Genomic DNA, 21,758 nt, shown 5'->3' on the forward strand with positions numbered 1-21,758 from the left:
TTTACACAGACATTCAAATACATAAACAGATCATGATTAGTAGATTGCTTTGTAAGCGTTTCTTAAACTATTGGCTGTTCTCCATTTCTTTGCTTTTCTTGTAGGTCATTTATCGAAGAAGTTGCATCACTTGTTCCATGAATAAATTCCATGAATAAATTATTCCATGAATAAATTTTGCTGATTGCACCTGTCGTTTATTATATTTTGTGATTTCTGATATGCTCTGTAAATTAAAGATGGGCAGAGGTTTAATCAGATTCAAGTTCATGTTTTTATTTCTTGGAAAACAGACATGATAAAAGTAGGCATTTGATATAATGGTTAAGACGGTGGTGGAACATCGGCATCTTATGTTGGAGTGCTTATGATTGGATTTGCGGTTCACTCCCACATTCAGTTTTCCTGCTAAAGCAGGCATAGGGGGACAACAGATAATCACTAATGTAGTGATTCCTTAAAATGCACATAGGAGAGCTAAACTGATCTGACCTGGATATTTTGAGCATTTGGGGTGGAATTAGCAAATAAGAATAACTTCCCCCTTTGTCGCTTTCAAATAGATTTTTAAAAATACATATTTTTTTTTCTAAATGGAAGAAACAACAGGTAAACTGTTGTTGTAAAATACACAAAAAATGCAATCTATTATTATCTCTCAGTGATCTTGACAGACTGTTATTCAGTGACTAGGTTAGGAGTATAGTTTCAGGATGCTTTCTACAATACTCATCATATTTGTAACATGATGTCGATATTTTCAATCAATATTTCATTGGTCACATTGTTTCACTATTTCTTATGAGAGTTATTCATATCATTTGTATATATTATCATTCTAACTTGGAAAATTATTTCTGAAACAATTGTCTAAAATCTCAACAGAAATAATACATTTGATAAGTCCTCAACAATTCTGCCTTTATGAGAAATCATTTGGGATAGGTAAAATTGTAAGCTCAAATACTTTTCCCTTCATAGTTCTCTGTGCACTGTTACTTTTACATCTAATATCAAGTGACAAATGTAAGATGTTCAGTGTTCCTTTTTGGTAAGTATATCAAGAAAGCAATGAGAATTACAGCTTTATGAACTGCAGTCTAATTGTGGAAGTTTTAGGGAAAGATGTGCTGGGCCTCAATTGTCTCAGAAATATGATTTTGAAACTCAAGTTAGAAGCAGCTCCAGCTTAGTGCCTGTTCGCTGGCTGAACAGCAGTGCAGCAGCAGTGGAGCTTCCTCAGGGAGCAAGGTGAGCACAGGGAAGCCAGGGCCTCGTGGAGGAAGCACACTACATCTACAGCAAAGAGAGTAAATCAAAGCAGCAGAGAGTGTTTCCTGAGGACATCAATGTCTAGCATGTCCTTGGAGAGCTTCATTGCTCTGTTTTCTGGAGGGCCTAGGGATGGAGATGTCAGCAAAAAACTGACCCTGATTGGTGTGAGAGGAGAGTGATGTATGTGAACACGTGGTTCTTATTCGGTGTGTCATTGTCTGAAGGACGGGGAAGAATAAGCCTGAGCTGCTCTGACTGCAGAGGTGGGATGAGAGTAAGCTTACTTCATGGAGGCCGGTACGGTAAGTTAACCACAGAATATTAATGCCCAATGTGAGAGAAGAGGATGTGCTACACACTTTGTGTCCTTTCTTGGGTGCATCAGGGGCTAATAACCCGCCAGAAAGCAGTCTTAACATTTAACAGATTATATAAATATGGCTTTAGAGTCGTTTTTTGTTTCCTACTTACCTATTATTGTATAGCACAAAAAACCAGCTAGCATGATGATGATAAAACCGATCATAACACCCATCGCCAGTGTCATGTCCCACATCCAGGAATTGTAGAGGTCAAATAAAGGATCTTCAATAGAGACTGGGAAAGGCATAAACATCAGAAAATTAAGACTACTGTGAGTTAGAGAAGAGATATTCAGTAATAGCATTAATATTACTATATCTATACTGAGAATTTATCTTTCAGACTCATTGCCACTTAAAGTAGACTAGATCAGTTATTGCATGTGGCAGCCATATAAAATTATATATTTAGGGGTCACTGTTGTGGTGTATCAAATTAAGCCATTGCCTGCAACCCTGGCATCCCATTTAGGCACCAGTTGATGTTCCAGACGCTCAGCTTATGACCCAGCTGCCTACTAATGCACTGGGAAAGCAGCAGAAGATGGACCAAGTGCCTGGGCCCCTGCACCCATGTGGGAGACCTGGAAGAACTTCCCAGCTCCTGATTTCAGTTTGTAGCAGCAACTCCAGCCATTGCAACCATCTGGGTAGTGAACTGTGAATTGAAGCTAGTTCACTCACTCAACTCCAGTTTTCAAATAAATAAATCTTACAAACACTGTTGATAACCCAACACATTTTCCCAGACAATGATCAGTTCTATTTAGTACAACTTGGCAGTGTTTCTGCTCTTACAACACTTTCAAGAGCTTGGAAAATCTCCTCGTGTTTGGAGACAATCCCTTACTCAAGAGATTGCCACACAGTTATTTTCTGAATATTCCCAAGTTCTGTTGATGTCACTGAACTGATAATGAGTAATATGTATAATGTACTCAAGCAGTTCTCTTTGTGCCTAACTGCTTTCATCAGTAAAAGATTGACCAACCACAGCCCTGCGATTGCTTCAAGAACACAGGTTAATGACAGAAAAGCTCCTAATTTTAGTAATTTTATAATGTGGGTTGATGACAGCATCTCACATCATCAAATTTTGACTCCTTCTCCTTTTACAGTTGTTGTATCAACCTTGTTGTTTTTACCTTTTCCCTCACATTTCACTGGAACAGCAAGAAAAATAAGGCCATGGTTTCAATTCTTTTACAAGTTCTGCCTTACACACAACTGCACGACACAATTCAGCCTGGTTTTTTTACTGCTGCAAAATAGCCTTTCTTCCCAGTTCTCAGCATGTTCCTTGTTTGCATCTGGGACCTCACCCCAGCACTGTAGGCATGCATGTTTATGCCAACAGTGTGTTTATATTTACACTGACACTTTCTAACACAATACATTGTTCACTTTCTCTGGGCCCTCACTGGCAGTGCGCCTATGTCCGTAACTGTATTTACAGTCTGTTTTAGGTAACGTGCATTTTTTCTATAATACTTTCTGACGATCCAAATGTTTGTCATAACAGATCTATAACGTCAGGTATCAAAAGCTGTATTGGTTATCTTCCACTGCAGAACTGAATTAACACAAATTAGGGGAACAAAAGCACAGGAATTTATTTTATGACTGTTTTAACAACTTAGAATGTGAAATCCATTTCAGCAGGTAAAAATCAAGGAGATGACAGTCCCGCACTCTTTCTAGAGGTTCTTGGGAAGAATCTATTGTCTTCCTTGTTCTAAGTTTGCAAGAATCAGTTATATTTGATGACTCTTTCAAATACATTACTCTTACATCCAGTTCTGTCCTTAAGCTTCTTTCTCTGGACTGCTCCAATCCTCCTGTCTGCTTTAATAAAGATATTTGTAATTATGTTGACTAACCCACACTATGCAGTGACATCACCACTGTGCATTCCTTTAAGCTATTTAAGGTATTAAACCCCCAGGATGTGAACATGAGTCAGTGTGCTAGATGTGCAAAAGCACTCACAGAAACTGCTCAGAACCACCTGCTTAAAACAATGACAGAAGTAAAATTAAAATGATACTCTATGGTAAGAAGAATCCGTGGAACACAAGGAAGAGAGGACCAAAAGATGCAATGTATAGAAAACATATAAGAGGGCCCGGCGCGGTGGCGCAAGTGGTTAAGGTCCTCGCCTTGCATGCCCGGGATCCTATATGGGCGCTGGTTCTAATCCCGGCAGCCCCGCTTCCCTTCCAGCTCCCTGCCTGTGGCCTGGGAAAGCAGTCGAGGATGGCCCAAAGCCTTGGGAACCTGCACCCGCGTGGGAGACCCGGAAGAGGCTTCCGGCTTCGGATCGGCATAGCATCAGCCCACTGCGCTCACTTGGGGAGTGAATCATCGCACGGAAGATCTTCCTCTCTGTCTCTCCTCTCTGTACATCTGCCTTTCCAATAAAAAAATAATAAAAATAAATCTTTAAAAATAAAAAGAAAAATAAAGAAAAAGAAAACATCTAAGAGCATGGAATAAATAGTAAATGTTCTTCTAGATGTAAAAATGGATGTGCACTGGAAAGAAATGTCAGATATATTTTGAATGAATTAGAAAACCATGATGACATGTTGTGGGTTCAAGGACACAAATAGATTCAAATTAAAGAAATGGAAAAGAACCATGAAAGAAGCAACAATGGGTGAGTTGGACAGTCTACCTTGCACATACACAAAGCAAAGCTGAAAATAAAAGTTGCTACTAGAAATAAAGAAAGGATGTAATGAAGATCAAATTAAAAGGAACAAATAAAAATTGTGAATATATAGGCCATTAAAACCAGAAACTCAAATTACAAAATGCAGAAAAGGGTAAACTCAGCCCAGTCACATATAAAAATGATTTTCACCATTCATTTTAAGATCTCAAGATGGATTTTTTCTCCTGAAAGTCAGGATATCATATTAATAGCATGAAAAGCAGAACAAATGTGACTATTTTAATAGCTGCACAAAGAAGAGTTTGATAAAGTACAACACAATTTAATGATCACATCTCAACGAATTTGGAATAGATTGTAAATAATACATAAAGATAGAGTGAAATTTGTTCAACTTGATGAAATCCCTTTCTGGAAAACTCAAATTTAATGCCAAACTCTTGCGAAAATGTTAACACTATCCCTTCATGATCATGAGCGAGGAAAACACAATATTTTCTTTATATTCACTGTTGCACCAGAATTCCTAACCAGAGCAGCTAAGCAAGAGTAAAATAAAGCATTCTCAGAAATGCAAGCAGAACAGCAGAGTTGAATTTTCCAGTCTCTTTTCTTCTCCCCCACAAAGGCCCATTGAGAACTATTCACAGAAGAAGATATCTATCCATGTGGTCCAGATCCCAATGAGGCAGTGAAGCACTAAGAGTTCTGTCTTTGGGGAAAAGTGATCAGATTGAACATCAACTTGGCTGTGGAACCCACACAAGCCATGCAACAGACCCTGAAACCTGGGTGTGTGTGACAGGCCTGCCTCCTGAAGCCCCGCAATTACATGCCTAGATCCAGCCATGGACACTGGCACCAGGCTTGCTCACACACACTGCTTACTTTTTCAGCTGGTGGACCTGAGCACCTTTCAGAGCAAAATGTTCAGCCCATCAACATATCCCTGGGCTATGGACACTGACAATGGACCCATCTACCTGTGGTTTCCCACCTATGGTACCATGTTCACTGTTGGACCACAACACCAGGCTCACTGAATGGAATGCTCCTGCCTTGGATTTACTTATTATACTGGCATCTGGTCTGCACACCTACAGAGTCAAGCACTGGGGAAGCTCACACAAGAACACTGTGAATAGGTCTGCATGTAGACACCATTGGGCTTCGTGGCCAAACTCTCTGGTAAAAGGAACTGGGGAAGATATTTACCTCCTGAAATGGCAACATAAAGATTGGATGACTACCGACTTAAATGTGAGGACACTAAGACAAGGCCATGAAGAATGCAGATATTCCTGACATTACCAAAGGGGTAGGAAGGAAGATTAAGGCCAACCCAAAAAGATATATGAGCAAGATGACAAAGCATTTGAAATCATAATCTAAAGCAAGCTAAATAACCAACTCAGTCAGATAAACAAATAAACTGAAAAAAATGAAAGTAATAAGAAATTTGACAGATCTAAGACTTACAAAAGAAAACCAAAGATACACAAGAGATGAAGAATTCCATGTCTAGATAGAAAATTCAATAGAGAGCTTCACAGAAGACTGGATTAACCAATGGAATGACATACTAAGTTCAAAAGACAAGTGATTTGAAATTAGCCACTTAGGGAAGACACAGGAAAAAAAGTGAGGAATCCTTTGGGATTTCTGGGATACCACTAACTGCCCCTATACACACATTACAAATACTCAAGCAGGGTGGTATAGAATTAAGGGGAACAACATCTAATTTAATGAAGTAGCAATTTAGAGCATCCAGCTTCCTGGTTTTTACACCATGGGAAGAGGCAGCAAGTGATATTTTAAGTGTCTGAGTTCCTATCACCCTTGTGGGACTCGTTCATGGAGATCCCAGCTACTGGCGTAAGGCTGGCTGAGCCCCAGCTGTACTGTGCATCTGGGGACTTGGGATGGAAGTTCACTCTCTCTCTATCCCTGTCTCGCTTTCCTCCATACAAATACATGAAATTAGTTTAAAAATGTTGAAAAATCTTGACATGGAAATGATGGGATAACAGAAATCCAAATGCATGAGGTGCAAAGAATCTCAAATAAATGGAACCTAAAAAGTTACACACACACATCAATTGAAATTCACATCAGCCTGAATATCATTAGCTATGTGCTTGGTAAACTGGCATTGAAACATTGTAACAATGTTTGTTATAATAATTTCATAAACTTTCACAACTAGGAAATCTTAATGTTTTTAAGGCAAGTCAAACATAGATTCTCAAAGTTCTTATTTTCTTCTCTTGCAGCATTTGGTAGAGGATCTAATTAGACGTATCTGTTTAAAAATAAGCCAGACTCAAATAATTTTTAAGACTTATTTCTGCTTCTTTAAAAGGCATCCAAGAGAGAGGAGAGAGGTAGAAAGCCAGAGACAGGCTGCGCTGAAACCATGAACCAGGAACCAAAAGCCTTATCCACGTTTCCCATATGGGTGCAGGGGATAGACATTGGGACCACCCACCGCTGATTTTCCAACATTAGCCAAGAGGTGGATTGTAAGTGAAGTAGTTGGGACTTGAACTGACATCCATGATGCCAACCACACATAGCCTATTATGCCATCACTCGGGCCCTGGCTAAACCTATTTCAGAAGATCCTAAGAAACATACCAAGTTTTTGACTGAAATATTGTGGAATAAACTACATTGAATCTGTGTTCTGTTAGCCACATATATAAGCACAGATTTATATGTGAGTATAGGTAAGAGTTGAAGTTTCTAAAATGAAAAAAAAAAAAGTAAAGTATAGAGCGAACTTTAAAAGCAGTAGGAGAGAAGTGACTGATCAGATATAATGGGTTTCCTGGAGGAATAGCCAGGGATGTCTCAGCAGGACCCTTGCAGGCCCAAAGAACAGAATGATAATTTAAAAATGATGAGAGCAAAAGCTACCAAACAACAATATTATAATTGTTTAAACTGTACTTTTCAAATGCCAGGTATTAGTCAAAAAGTACAAATTTCAGTGGTGTTAGGATTATAATTCCTACAGATATATTTTATAATTTAAGGCCCACAGCTAACGGTATTCTATTATATACTAAGAGGATATTTAAGTGTGCTTTTTAATTGCAAAGGTAATAACAATGCAACAGTGGGAAAAATTTGGGTGTGATGAAAAGGCTTAGAATATAGATTGTGGTGAGCATCGGAGAGGAAAATACTCCCAAACAAAAGATGCTATATATATTCAATGCATATAGCATTTCATATGTAAATAACATATTTTAAATGTTTTCTTTCTAAAACATCCAGATTACAAAGAGAATAAATTTATTTTAAAATCTAGATGAAAATTGAAATTGATCTATTTGTACACTTCTGGCAAAAGCAATCTGGGAAATATTTTGATAATTCCTAAAAAAATAAGTATAGAGATAGATTAAACAACTGAATTCCTAAGCAGATGCCTAAGAGAAATGAAAAAATACATACACAAACACTGGTTCACAATGTACAGAGATTAATTATTAATAATAGCCCAAGTCAGAAAACGATTCAAAGTATGCTGATTAAGGAATAGAGAATTATATTCTATATTCAGAATACCATATTTTATAAATAAAAATGGCGGAAACATTGACACACACTCCTTACAGACAGACATATGCAATATTTTGCTAAGTGAAAGCATTAGCTAAAACAGAGGTATAAAAAGCATGGAATAATCAAATTAATGCTAAGATGATTTGTTGAAATTATAAAGACTAACAAAATCAAATATAGCAATGCATAGAGCACACAATTCCTCTCATTCATTGCTGATGATAGCAATTAATTATAGAAGCAGACAAACAACTAACATAAGTTCAATCTTAACTCTGGGAAAATCATTTAAAAGGAATTGCTCACCATAGCTAGGTAGATCTAGTCACTGAATATGAAAAGCACTGAACAAGTGGGACTGATTTTTTGGCATCTGGCAGGTGTTACAATGACTGAACTAGTTGGTCCTGGCTTCTTGGCTGTACATGCTAACGCCAAAGGAATCCTTAAAAATGAATACTTATAATTGAAATGAAGATATCCAGGGATGTTTCCATGTAGATGCTTTATATTGTTTGAACATTGTATCCAGAAGATTGACTTCTTAAAATAATATTGGGATATGACTTTTTGCTCACTGATTTGACATACTCTGCATTTTCCTGTGAGAAAGATAATAATACAGGCCCATGTGTGTTGTGATTAAAGCCCTTTCTAGAAGGAGATAAGAAGGGCATGTCAACTTTAATGACAGCAACCTAAGTTTTCTGAAACTCTCTTTGTGACTTAGAATCAGATAAATAAAACATGTCCTTGTCTTGATCAGTGATGATTGTCCTGTATAGACATGTCGCTTATAAATCTGTAAACTATGAGCAATTGTTAAATCTCAAAATGGGATTTTGGAATACCATGTTAATTCATCAATTTCACTCTCCAAATGAACACATTTGGTACAAAATAGATCCAAGAAAGAATATCAATGCTTCATGAAACTCATGAAACTATACATACATTTGAAATTATTATCGTGATAACTTGATGCAAAAATTTATATTTCAAATCAGATTTTCCATGAAAATTATAAGTCTCACATAGACAATAGGCGTTGAGCTACAGTCATAGATATGTGCCAACATTTAATGGACTCAGAAAATGTTTACAGAAAATAAGTAGCTGAGTGAACCATGATTTCTGAAGCCAGTGTCGTGGTTCTCCTGGAGCAGAAGGACTCTGCCCTTAGCACACCTGGAAACACTGGCAGCCATCCAAGCAGCTTCAATCCTCGACACCCACAACCACGCTGATACCAGAACCTGATCCTCCAACCCGCCATCCACCCACTGATCCTCCCAGCAATGATGGAAAGGCCATACAGCTTTGGCTAAGCAGCCGCTAGGAAGCATGTTTACAGCAAAAAGAGAACAGCCGTGGGAAAGCCCATCCCAATTAACCCCATTTACCTCTGTTCTGGAATTTCTCATAAAAAACAAAGATTATTACTATTATTACAGAACACATCACCCAAAATGAAAGATGGATAATCGATGGCCTCAATATGCGAAGACCTCGATGTGTTTGTCCTAAAACAGAGAAGGTTCAGAATCAACTACAACACTAGACAATAGGGCATCACCACCCAAGGACTAGGTGAGAAAGTGGGACTCATTGCTCCATGCCCGCTCAACCTTAGCACTCCTCAGGCTGTGATTTGCTTTGAGAGTAATGGCAGGTTTTAGTGAGGTGGCTTTTTAGAACTCATGAGGTTGAGGAGTTTCCTTTCCTAATTCACATAGCTAATCTAGTGCAAAATTAATACTTTCAGGGAGTTGTGGAGAGCCCATAGCAGACCCCAAAAGGTGTGTGGGAATTCTGGGGATATGTGATCTGGACAAAGGCAGCTCTGGTGACATGGCATTGGTTGAAAGAAAAGCAGCTGTCTTATACACAGAGACTGCAAGTGCTAAACCAGTCTGCCTTATAAAATAGTGTGGGAAATACATTTTATATGCTTCAGCTTGGATTACCATATTAAGTGTCTTGTTCCCATCAACCAGACAGACATCGTTAAAGATGTCTTCCCAGCCGTTACTAAAGCAGGGCTGTCTATTCCTGAAATGCCACATCTCCACAGGAAAATGACTGACAAATTTTGGTAATCAGAGATAGTTTTAGTGAATCTTCTGGACTGTGATCCAGACCTCACATCTAGAAGACCTTCACAGGAAATCACACTTACTGTCTGTGCTTCCAAAATCATCATCAGAGAGTTTGTGAAATATTTTGATATTCAAATGTAAGAAAGTTATCATAACCACTTTGGAAAGGACCATCACATGATTAAATGACCTCCTTACTTTTGAAGACGTACAAGAGGGGTATGGGAGGGGTGGGGGGAATCCCCAGCGCCTATAAAACTGTACTACATAATACAATGTAAGCAACAATAAAAAAAAAAAAAGAAACCAAATACTGGAAATAGTGGCATAATGACTAGGGCATGGTATTTAAGGTCCAGCTTTGTTGTCCATTTGTGGATCTGCCACTTAAATCCTATGTGATTCATACATCATCATCTGCAAAATGGTGAAAAATATAAAACTGACTATGTGATTGATTTATAGTAGAAAATATTCATAAATATAGTATTGTCTAGCATAAGATTTTCACTCAAAAATATGCTATGAAGATTTATGCATGAGGTATAACATTCACAATGGATTGTAACTGCCTTCACTCAGACTGTTTGTCTTAGAAATAAATATTATTCTTCCTTTATCATTTCAAATTTATCATGTTACTTTGATTGTTACTGCTAGTACACCTTACTCTTTTTTGGTATTAAATCTCTCCTCTGAATTCACAATCTTTTCAGTATATAATCTCTATTTCAGTATGTATGACACGTATTCATAGCCATAGCTTCAGTAAAGGATATTTTTAAAAATAAATGATGTCTACACTGCACCGTTTTGGAAAATGATTTGTTTATTTATCTTAGCTATAAAATGAGCAGGAATGATATTATTGATATGACATATTGGTTTATACATGTATCTGCTTCTCATATTTTGACTCGTGATCCTGAATGTAAGAAATCATAATCTCGGGCCCAGCGCGTTGGCGCAAGTGGTTAAGGTCCTCGCCTTGCACGCCCGGGATCCCATGTGAGCACCGGTTCTAATCCTGGCAGCCCCTCTTTCCTTCCAGCTCCCTGCTTGTGGCCCGGGAAAGCAGTCGAGGACGGCCCGCAGCCTTGGGACCATGCACCCGCATGGGAGACCCAGAAGAGGCTCCTGGCTTCAGATCGGCATAGCATCGGCCATTGCGTTCACTTGGGGAGTGAGTCATCGGACAGAAGGTCTTCTTCTCTGTCTCTCCTCCTCTCTGTATATCCACCTTTCCAATAAAAATATAATAAAAATAAAAAATCTTTTAAAAAAAGAAATCATAATCTCAAACACTAATGTTAATCTGTGTAAGCAGGAATATTATGACCAAATTAAAGGTATTCTACACCAAGACTCACAGAATCCATTTGCCAAGAAAGCATTCTGCTTTAACATAAATTAGAACCACTTCATTTTGATTGAATGGATGCTGACTGGTTTTTGTTTTCAGGAATAGCTGTGACATTGAAGACATCAAGACAATATGGTACTGACTGCGTCTCAGTGCCTTTGTAAAATCCTCATTGCCTTGTGCAGTTCATAAACTGTAAGTATAAAGTTCAACACCTCGAAAGTGAGAATAAACCATAACTCTTCCTTTGTTAGTCACATGATAGGATCGAAGGTAGCTGAGCTTCACGTAAAGCCCCTTTCTGATGTGAGCATCAGGCTGAAGCAGATGTCCTAATGGCTCCACCCTCAATCCATCAGTTACCTGATTCAATGTACAGAAAGAAAATGTACACAGCAGCAATAAAGAATATTGTATTTAGTAAATACATCAAAATTTTTGGCCAAATGTGGTCCTGATCAAATAAAGCACCTGGAAGAAAACACAGAACAATTAGAGATCATTAAGCTGAAAACATGAGCTCATTGGATTATGCATTTGAAGTTAATAAGGCACAACTCTGTCCAATCTTGTGCATATTTCATGTAGGTCTGTGTGTGTGTTTGCATCAAGGCTAGTCATTGGGTGGACAAAACAAGGCAAAAACAGCATCATCTTGTCTTGATGTGGCATTTATCTGAAGGCTGAAATGGGATGGAAAAAGATTCATCTCCTCGGGGGAGGGATAAATTTTGGGAGTGAGCTCAAGTTGTAAATCAGACCATGTAACATGAGGTTTCCAGGTTAGGCTGTTGACTAGTGGTGAGGCTGTCTTAGTCCTGTGGAGACCCGGCTAAAACACAATGCTACTGTCTTTAACCTCAGGAGATTACATACAATTTAAAAAACAAGCAGGATACAGAAGGAGTGAAACTAGATCTTGGGTCTTTTTCTTTTTTAAGAAAGCATGAACACGTAAAACTGCCTGTGAGAGAAAAGAGAAGCTTGACCGGCTTCACACTGATCATGTGTCTACATAAATGATTATAATAACACATCCTGCTTCATAGAGTTTTCAGAAAGTTTTAAATGACTGTATTAGCTCCAGATATTGTAAGAAATCAGGAAAAGCTTTTTCCTTTGACTAAATAATTCGTGTTTCACAGAAATTCGTGAAGTGTAATTATATATGTTTAAGATACAAAAACTAGAGTCTAATGCTGTAGCCTAAAGGCTGAGGTCCTCGACCTAAATATGCCAGGATCCCATATGGTGCCGGTTTGTGTTTCCTGGCTGCTCCACTTCCCATCATGCTTTCTGCTTGTGGCCTGAGAAAGAAGTAGAGGATGGGCCAAAGCCTTGGACCCTGCACCTGTGTGAGAGACCCAGAAGAAGCTCCTGGCTCCTGACATTTGATCAGCTCAGCTCTGGCCATTGTGGCTACTTTGAGAGTGAAACAGATGGAAGATCCTACTCGCTGTGACTCCCTCCCTATCTGAATTTGCAGTAAAAATCAATAAACCTTAAAGAAAAATATACAAAAGCTATAATTTGAAAGAATATTAACCTTGTTAACGTTACTAAATTAGTACTTTAATTTGCACAGATATCAGTAGGGTAAAATAAAATCATGCACTTTAAAAATTTTGAAAGCTCTAATGCTTCAATTATGGGTTGATATTTTTCTGGACATATGTTTGTCTTCTACAGTCCTCTTAGCACCTGACATCGTCTTCAGTAACAAAACCCACAATCATTATGAAGAGGCACATTTGGCACTTAGCTACATACTATGCACTTTAACACTAACTAATTGCTTTTATTCCACGGTTTCCTTCAGACAACAAAGCACTCACTTGCTAGGATGATGTTAACTTTTTTCTCATGTGCCGTTAATGAGTTGTAAATACAGCAGGTTATACTGTTCCGTGATTTGTTCTGGAGAAGAAGAGTCATCTTCATGTGAAATAGTTTGGCTCCATCCTGTGAGTATGATATTGAAGAATGTGGAACTTCCTCTCCCCTGCTGTCTCTCCACTCCATTTTGGGCTGTGGGTACCACCCCTCGGACTTACATTCAATCAACAGTCGTTTATTGTTAGCAGCCTGAACACGGATCTGGGTGTCCAAGCCAATTGCTGGTGGAAATCAGAAAAGAGCATTAAGTTAGTTACTGCATTTTGGTTGAGTTGGAAAATTGAAAAAAGTCTCAATCTTGGACTCTGAAACCAACACAGAGGTTATTAGTAAGCGCCTTTCTAAGTTACAAGTCAGACAAACTGCATTGCCTTTCACCGTAGAAATGAGTTGTACTCATTATTTAAAATATTTGAAACATGAAAAATGAAGGAAGGGGCCAGTGCGGTGGCCCAAGTGGTTAAGGTCCTCGCCTTGCATGCCCGGAATCCCATATGGGCACCAGTTCTAATCCCGGCAGCCGCACTTCCCATCCAGCTCCCTGCCTTTGGCCCAGGAAAACAGTAGAGGATGGCTCAAAGCTTTGGGACCTTGCACCCATGCGGGAGACCCAGAAGAGGCTCCTGGCTTCGGATCGGCATAGCATCGGCCGTTGCGCTCACTTGGGGAGTGAATCATGGGACGGAAGATCTTCCTCTCTGTCTCTCCTCTCTTTATATCTGCCTTTCCAATAAAAATAAATCCTTAAAAAAATGAATGAAAAAATTGTTGAAACATGAAGATGGATTTGTACATATTCTATCTAATGGAGTCACTAGGTCCCTGGTGTACAGTATTCCACACTCACCTGCTACACTAAGGTTCAGGATGGCCATGTCACTGAAGCCATTATCTTCAAATGAACATTGATATGATCCCTCATCGGAGATGCTGATATTATTAATTCTGAGGGTCACCTGGCCCTCTCCAATGGTCTCTTTCACAAACTCTACACGACCCACATATTCCGGGTCAGCTTCTCTGTTTTCTTCTCGACCACCTCTGTAGAGGTACACAGGTTTGGAATGATCACCCCTGAACCAGTGTATCTCCATGAGCTCTGCACTGCGTGGTGGGGACAGCTGACAGGTGAGTTCAGCCTGTCCTCCTGCTATTGCCACCACATGTTGCGCGGGCATGGTCACCATCAGCTTCTCTGTGGAAGAAGACAGAAGATCAAGATATGTCAAAGCGAACAGCATCCCGTTTGCTTACATTGACTGGAACACACCAAATTTTGCCCATTTCAAATGGCTATTTTGAATTTCCAAAATTTAGAGTCTTGTCATTAAAAACAACAAAAACATCATCAATAAATGTTACTATTGTAATAAAGGTATGTAAATCAAGTTTTATTACATCACTCAAAATTAAGTTAAAATACCAAGTGTTATTTTAAATGTTATTATCAGTGAAATCTTATGTTATAACTTCATTTTGTTTTTCATAATTTTAAGAGTCTGGTGAATTTCAAAGATTTATCAGTTTGTGGTGGAGGAACTGTAATGCATAATGATGCAGTTTCATGCATCAGCTGTAAGATGGGATGAGGAAAGTGTCATGAGGAACAGAGGTTTGTACGCTATAAAAGTTAAGATGCATAAATCCCAATTAAAATAGGACAACTTTAGAAACCATATATTCCCTATTTTGGTCTCCAAGAAAAGAGGAACCGAATACACAGAAAAGTAAATGAGGAATGAATTTTGTGTCCTACCCTCAAAAAGCAAAGTATAAGAAGAATACGGTAATGAATGGCATTAAGTGTGACAACACCCATGAGGCATGCAGAAAGCAAGAAAAATGACAGATTCTGCTTGAAAATGTCTTGATGTGATTGTTGGTAACTGACCATGATGTGCTGTGTGATTTGAGACCCTGATGAAAGCTGTTAGTGATGGCGTGACAAGGTACATGGAGGGGTAGCCTGCAGTAATGCCGTATTGAATCTGCCAGCGACAGCGTGGTGTGGGCTGCCAGCTTATCAGTGCTGTTCAGCACCTGCTCCCCTAGGCTGGGACAGAAGTTTCTGCTTCTGTGACACCAGTTGAAATGTGAGGACCCCAAATTTGAGGCTTTAGGATATAGCTTCTTCTGAAAACAGGGCTTTTTCTGAATATACATTTCAAAATAGTTACTTTCCTTTCTATCGTGAGCATAAAGATACTTCTCTATAATATTCACAGTGATAATCAGAGCATGAAGATACTTCTCTGTAGGGAGCCATGTAGTTGGGTCAGATGTCATGGGTACGTCATGAGCACCGCTCCTCAGTTAGCAAGGCTGCGAGGAGTTTCTGGGTGCATGGCATGGCCCGGCAGAATGTCTCTGGTCACCTCATTGCTGCCTCACCCCATTGTATGGACACTCAACCACCTCTGTGATGTTTCATAGAATTCTTCTTAGGATGTTGTTGTTTTTCTGCTAATGTGAAGTGATTCCTGTAACTGGTATGACACCTCAAATTGATCAATCCTTTTATGATAAAAACACCTTTAGTAACGGTAAGGCCATGTCACACAGCTAAAAGTATACAATAGTATAATTGAGCCCAAAATGTTTCCAAACATCCTGTTATGTGTCCACTTTTGTGCTAAAGTTTGCCCTAGTGTAAGTAATGTTTTCCTTAAGAAATGGCTTGATAATATCTTGCAACAGATGGCAATCATGGAGGTACAAAGAGTTTGTTTACCATGCTCCTTAAACTGTTACAATACATGATATGATGCATTTTAGTTTCTTACCACAAGAAAGCAAAAGTATATGGGACATCTTTTATAAGGAAATAAATGTGGACACCCCTCAAAATGATTTAAAATCTTTATATTTTATTGGCACTTATATTTAGGGAAAGAAAATACTTTATACAGATGAAAGAAATTTTCTTGTAAAGGCCTTCTGTTTGTACATTGGCTGAGCTGCCTTGATCGCTTTCACTGCTCTTTAACAAAAGAATGAAAGACAATTGAATCAGCACTAGGTGAAGGTGACAGTAATTAATGCATGATTTGGTTATAAGACTTACCAAAAAATCTATGTTATATACTTTGATAAAATCCTTCATTTATGATCTTTTAATTCTGTACTCTTAATATTTTATGCAATATTGGTTTGATTGTGTTTAGTAAAAATTGATTTTGAGTATAAGTAAACTACTTGTCACTATGTAACTGCATTTGCTACCAACCGTGGAGTTCTTGGCTTCAGCCAGTTGATTGCAGGTTTCAATGAGTAATGGTTTGTTATAAATGTTTTCTTTGAAATAGAAAAATATTTTTAGGATTGCTTCTTGCATTTTCATAGCCATGATGTAATGAAAAATGAAACAATTGGATGTTGTGCAAAAGCATGTGATGATTTATGTATAAATAAAGAAGGCAACTATTCTGAGTTGTCCATTAGGGGCATCACGTCATAGTGGTCCGTGCCTTATCTTTTCCTATCATCTCGCCGATCAACACATCCTTTGCAAGCTCTCAGTCAGCTGGAGCTGGTCTCACTCACTTCTCTACAGTATTCACAGTGTGATAATCAAATAGAAATACTAGGAAAAAGCACAAAGGTGGGTTTGGCATGGTGGCTCAGTAGCTAAATCCTTGCCTTCCATGTGTGTGGGGGATTCCATATGGGCAATAATTTATATCCCGGTTGCTCCATTTCCCATCCAGCTACCTTCTTGTGGCCTGGGAAAGCAGCTGAGGATGGCACAATGTCCTGGGACCCCCACCCGCTTGGGAGACCTAGAAGAAGCTCCTGGCTTTGGACCGATGCAGATCCGGTCATTGTGGCTACGTGGGGAGTGAACCAGCAGACAGAAGAACTCTATCTGGCTCTCTTTGTCTCTGTAAATCTGCATTTTCAATAAAATAAAGTTTAAAAAAACCTTTTTTTAAAAGCACAAAAGTGTTCTGTCAATGATTAGGATTATAAGGAGTTTTTAACTTTCAGATTGGTCCATGATGGGCATCCAGTAATTCAGTAATTACTTTAGAATTTTCTCAGAGGAAATTCCTCATTAATGTTTCCCTCAGAGGACTCTTACCATAGATACCTCTGTATCCAGCTCCCTGAACTCCAACTTTGTGGACAACAGTCCCTATAACTTTAATTCTTTCATTGATCTAAGGTGAGTTTTTGATTTTCAGTTTTTCAGGCTTTTTTTGCTTTTCTGCTTTTCCCGTGATGTTATGATGGAGTGAAGGTGACTGAGATCCTACATGCTGGCCCAAAGATTAGAAGACTACTCTATACATGATGTCCAAAGCTGTGACTCAGTAGGTGCAAGTTCTTACCTGAAGCTGATGACATCACTTGCAGAAGAAAGCTTATGTAACATGCAAGTGAAGAAAAGGATTTACTCTTCATATCTAGAAAGGAGACAAGAATAACAATATGGAGCATGAGACAAGAATGTGGATTGTAGACACACAAAATTAAATATACAAAAGAGGCAACTTTAACAGTCTTTTCTTAAATAGTCCTTCCATAATAAACTTCCACATCCTTTCACGTGTTTTGACCAGATTCACAATTCATCTGTCCCACTCTCTCACACCCAGGTTTCCTTTCTTTCACTTTGTGATTTGTTCAAAGAACAGTTTATCCAACTGGTCACATTGTAAGGAAACAAATGGAAGGATGGCATCTACTGGCAAGCACAAAGCAGAAATCCCAAATCAGCACAAAGAAAGTCTTTGCAGGCTTCATGTGCTTGACCATCCAAGATGAGTTACACCAAGATGAGTTACACCAAGCTCTGCTGTAACTAAACTGCCTTGTTCCTTTAAAACATTATTTCTAAAAATAAAACACTGCTCAAATATTTTAATTAGTGATTTTTAATTATCAGCATTTCACCTCTTAATATGACAGGAGTTTTCTTCATTCTGTCAAATTATAAAATCTGGAAAAGTGACATGCACACACCTACATCAGAATACACCTGAAGGAATTTCAAATCAATAATTTTTTTGACTCTTTGCAGTCTGATATAAACAGCAAATGGGCAACTTGAAATTGAGAAGAATTCATGAAATCAGAAGAGACATAACCTAAGATTTACCAACTTTAGAAAAACCCTGAAGAATGCCACATAAGCCAATCAAAAGACTGTCCTTGGACCTTTAAGCCAATGGCTGAGGATTGTGTGTAAATACTGTCTTGGGTACAGCCAGCATTGTGCTGCAGCACATTAGGTCACCCATTGCAATAGAGTGGCATGCTTTGGGTAAGGAAATAAGCAGAAATTTTTCAAAAAAGCAAATTCTAACAGCTTAGAGACATATGAAAAAATTTTAGGATCCCTAGCTATCAGGGAAATAAGAATAAAAACAACATTGAAGGTCCATCGGCTCCAGTGAAATTGGTCTACATCTGGAAATTTACTAACAACACTTGCTGGATTACACGTGAATAAAATTTTCCTCCACTCCACTGTTGAGTGGAATGTAAATGAAACCATCCACTATAGAAGTCAGTATGGAGAGTAGTAAGACAAAGGAATATTGGTCTTCTGCATGACCCAGCTATCCCACTCCTGGGAATGCAGCCAAAGGAAGTGAAATCTGCACTTTAGAAAGCAGCCTGCAACCCTGTTTTAGAGCAGTATAATCCACAATCTTGAAGACATGGACAGTATCCAGATGCCCATCAAAGAGGAGTGGGTAAAGAAGCTGTGGTACATCTGCTCCAAACACGTAATACTACTCAGCCATCAAAAATGAAATTCTAACATTTAAAACAAAATAGTCCCAATTGAAGATCATTATACTCAGTGAAATAAAGTCAATCCCAAAAGGATAAATATCATGTTTTCTCTGATATAAGGCAAACTTCATGAAAAATACAAAAGCTATAGGTACATAGCTAATGTTATATAAATATGTGTTCTCAGAGATGAACTGTATAATGCAGACGAGCATCCTGGTAAATGAAGATGCATTGCAGTGTGCATCTGTAATCTCATATAAAAGGAAGAGTCCCAATAAAACTGTTACATATACTCTGACAAAATATATTGTGTTATCCAATATTGTCCATACTTAAACTGCTATTATACACTTAAATCATAGAATATTGCATTTATGACTGTTGCTGATGGGCTATACTATTGTAATAACAATGGGAAAGATCATATTGGGGAGATTGGGGTGGGAGAAAGGGTAATCTTTAACCTACAAAACTGCATCATGGGAAATAATAATAATAAATGCAAATATCCCCAAAATGCCACCTGCAGTTCCAGCTATTCTCTTTTGATAGAGCTTCCTATTAATGTGCTTAGTAAACCATGAGGATGACCTAGATACTTGAGTCCAGAATGGAGTTCCTGGCTGTGACTTCAGCCTGACCCACACATCAGGGGATGGAAGATATCTCTGGGTCTCTTTGACTCTGCCTCTCCCTCTCCTACTCTCTGTCCTTAACACCATTTCTTTGAAATAAACAAGTATCTTTTAAAAGCAGAAGCCTTGGTAAGATACAGAATGTTTGCATTCTGATGCTATATTTCCATCTAAGAATCCCAATAGGTCCCGACAGGACTGATGAAAAGAACAACCTTTCTTCTAGAATAACTTTTCTCTTATTGCTTAGAAAAGAAGAATTGACACACGGTTGAAGCTATTTTAACTTTCATCTGTTCTCCATTCCCTATAGAAGTAATGTCCTAAAATGTAGGGAAGGAGCAGCAGAACCTTAGCCATTGAGCAGTTCTGATGCAGCACTGCAGCAGTGTGAGCAAAACAGAAACATACTCAAGCTTTGATGGAAGAGTGAGGCTGTTTGGTCATCCCAACATAACATGTGTAAGGGGAAAAGAAGGGCTATACACGAAACACAAGGAGGAATAAAACTAGAGCTTAATCGAGAAAGCAGGGAATGTTCAGGGTCTTCTGCTTATTCCCACCTCCCTCAGTATGAGCAGGCATTAAGTAGAAGGAACAGTAATATGTGTTTAAGGGAGCTTTGAGAAGCACATACTCTCTAGAAATCAGAGTGAAAGCAATATCTAAGAATAAACAGTAGTTAACAACAAGAAATGAACAGAGAATTCCAAGCCAACTGAATAGGGGAAAGACCTGCTGATGTTGACTAGGGAAAGTTGACAGAAGAAAAGCACAGGAAGTACATTCTCAGGTAGGGTTGTTGGAAATTTGTAGTGAAAATGTTGCAGAGAACAGAGAGACAATGTGGACTAGGATGGACAGTGGAAAAATGCAGCAGAGATTAAGGGTACCATTGGGAACTACTGTGCTTGGAGGCTGGAAGAGATATCAGCATTGAGTGCAAGTTGGGAATGGAAGGCAGCAGCCAGTGGCAATGATGCCTGAGGTGGATTTTTGCAGACTACACTGACTTTGTGTCTTGCCTGGAATCCCAGTGGGAGACAGGGTATTTACATATTTCCAGAAAGAAAAGTACATTTTATTCTCCCCATCTTGCAAAGTGGCTGTGAGATAGTGCCATATCTATACATATACAAATATGTATATATGTATATATGCATGTGTATGTATAGCATATGTATATATATTAAAAATATATGTATATATACATATATATGCATATATATGTAGATTCTCACTCAAGGTGCTAAGAACTCCATACCCAGAGAGAAGTTCAGTGCCCAAGCCATTTTCAGCTACCATTGAAAACAACTGCTCTGGCACCACATACTGCATATGACTCCTAGGGAACTCAAAGTGTTGGTGAATGGCATCGTCCCAAAGGAACAGCACAGGCCTTCCAGAATCAAAACTACTCCATTTGGGTCATAAATGTTAGATAACATCAGCTTAGGTAACAGCTATCCTGGAATCCCTGTTTTGTCCCTTTTCTTCCTATGCCCATTGTGGCTACAATAAAGAAATCACGCCTGGTGATCATGGCACCCAAACAAGGATGTAGATTCTCAGTCAAGGCATTAAGAACTCCACACCCAGAGAGAAGTTCAGTGCCCAAGCCATTTTCAGCTACCATTCAAAATGACTGCTCAGGCACCACATCCTGCTGAATGTGCCTGTGACACCTAGGCAACCAGGTGTGTTGGTGAATGGCATCATTCTGAAGGAGCAACACAGGTCTTCCAGTGCCAAAACTATTCCATTTGGATATTTCACTTCACATTCCATCAGCTTTAGTCACAGCTTTCCCAGAAAACCTGTTTTGTCCTTTTTCGTCCTATGCCCATTGTGGAATATTTATATTTTTTCTTAATCTTAATTATTTAATCTTAATTTTTTGCTGACAATTGGAGCTACCCTGGCCAGTCTGAGCAAATTCCAGGCCTGAATCACATGCTCACCAGTTGGAGTTATGGTCCACCAAGGAAGTTTCTCAAGTTCTCCACCAAACCAAGATCTCACACATGCCTGTCGGTCCGAGGGCTTTACAGGACATAGACTACCCTCTCTTTCTCAGCCTGTGTATAAGTGGTGGATGTTGTGCTCGGCCTGCCTTACATTGTATTC

General features: G+C 38.8%; 1 protein-coding gene across 1 annotated transcript; it reads right to left on the bottom strand.

Moving 5' to 3' along the window:
• Positions 1–1,315: 1,315 nt before the first annotated feature.
• On the bottom strand, positions 1,316–21,007 carry LOC121155325 (selection and upkeep of intraepithelial T-cells protein 8-like). Its single transcript, XM_040978619.1, has 7 exons — positions 20,965–21,007; positions 17,580–17,654; positions 14,096–14,443; positions 13,188–13,469; positions 11,716–11,823; positions 1,747–1,872; positions 1,316–1,398 (listed from the first exon to the last, which is right to left on the bottom strand). The coding sequence occupies exons 1-7, from the start codon at positions 21,005–21,007 to the stop codon at positions 1,316–1,318; spliced, it is 1,065 nt and encodes a 354-aa protein (XP_040834553.1).
• Between the last annotated feature and the right edge of the window lie 751 nt (positions 21,008–21,758).

The sequence above is a fragment of the Ochotona curzoniae genome, unplaced genomic scaffold (genome assembly GCF_017591425.1).
Source record: "Ochotona curzoniae isolate NIBS_2020 unplaced genomic scaffold, NIBS_Ocur_1.0 contig_291, whole genome shotgun sequence".
Taxonomy (NCBI): domain Eukaryota; kingdom Metazoa; phylum Chordata; class Mammalia; order Lagomorpha; family Ochotonidae; genus Ochotona; species Ochotona curzoniae.

What these genes read in the sequence shown, in the direction of transcription:
- LOC121155325 (XM_040978619.1), bottom strand. Translation starts at nt 21,007, where the DNA reads ATGCCATTCACCAACACTTTGAGTTCCCTAGGAGTCATATGCA. An exon ending in CTTTCTGTACATTGAATCAG is followed by an intron (nt 1,873 to 11,715) that starts GTAACTGATGGA and finishes TGCCTTTCCCAG; the next exon opens with TCTCTATTGAAGATCCTTTA. An exon ending in TTTGTGCTATACAATAATAG is followed by an intron (nt 1,399 to 1,746) that starts GTAAGTAGGAAA and finishes CTCCATCCCTAG; the next exon opens with GCCCTCCAGAAAACAGAGCA.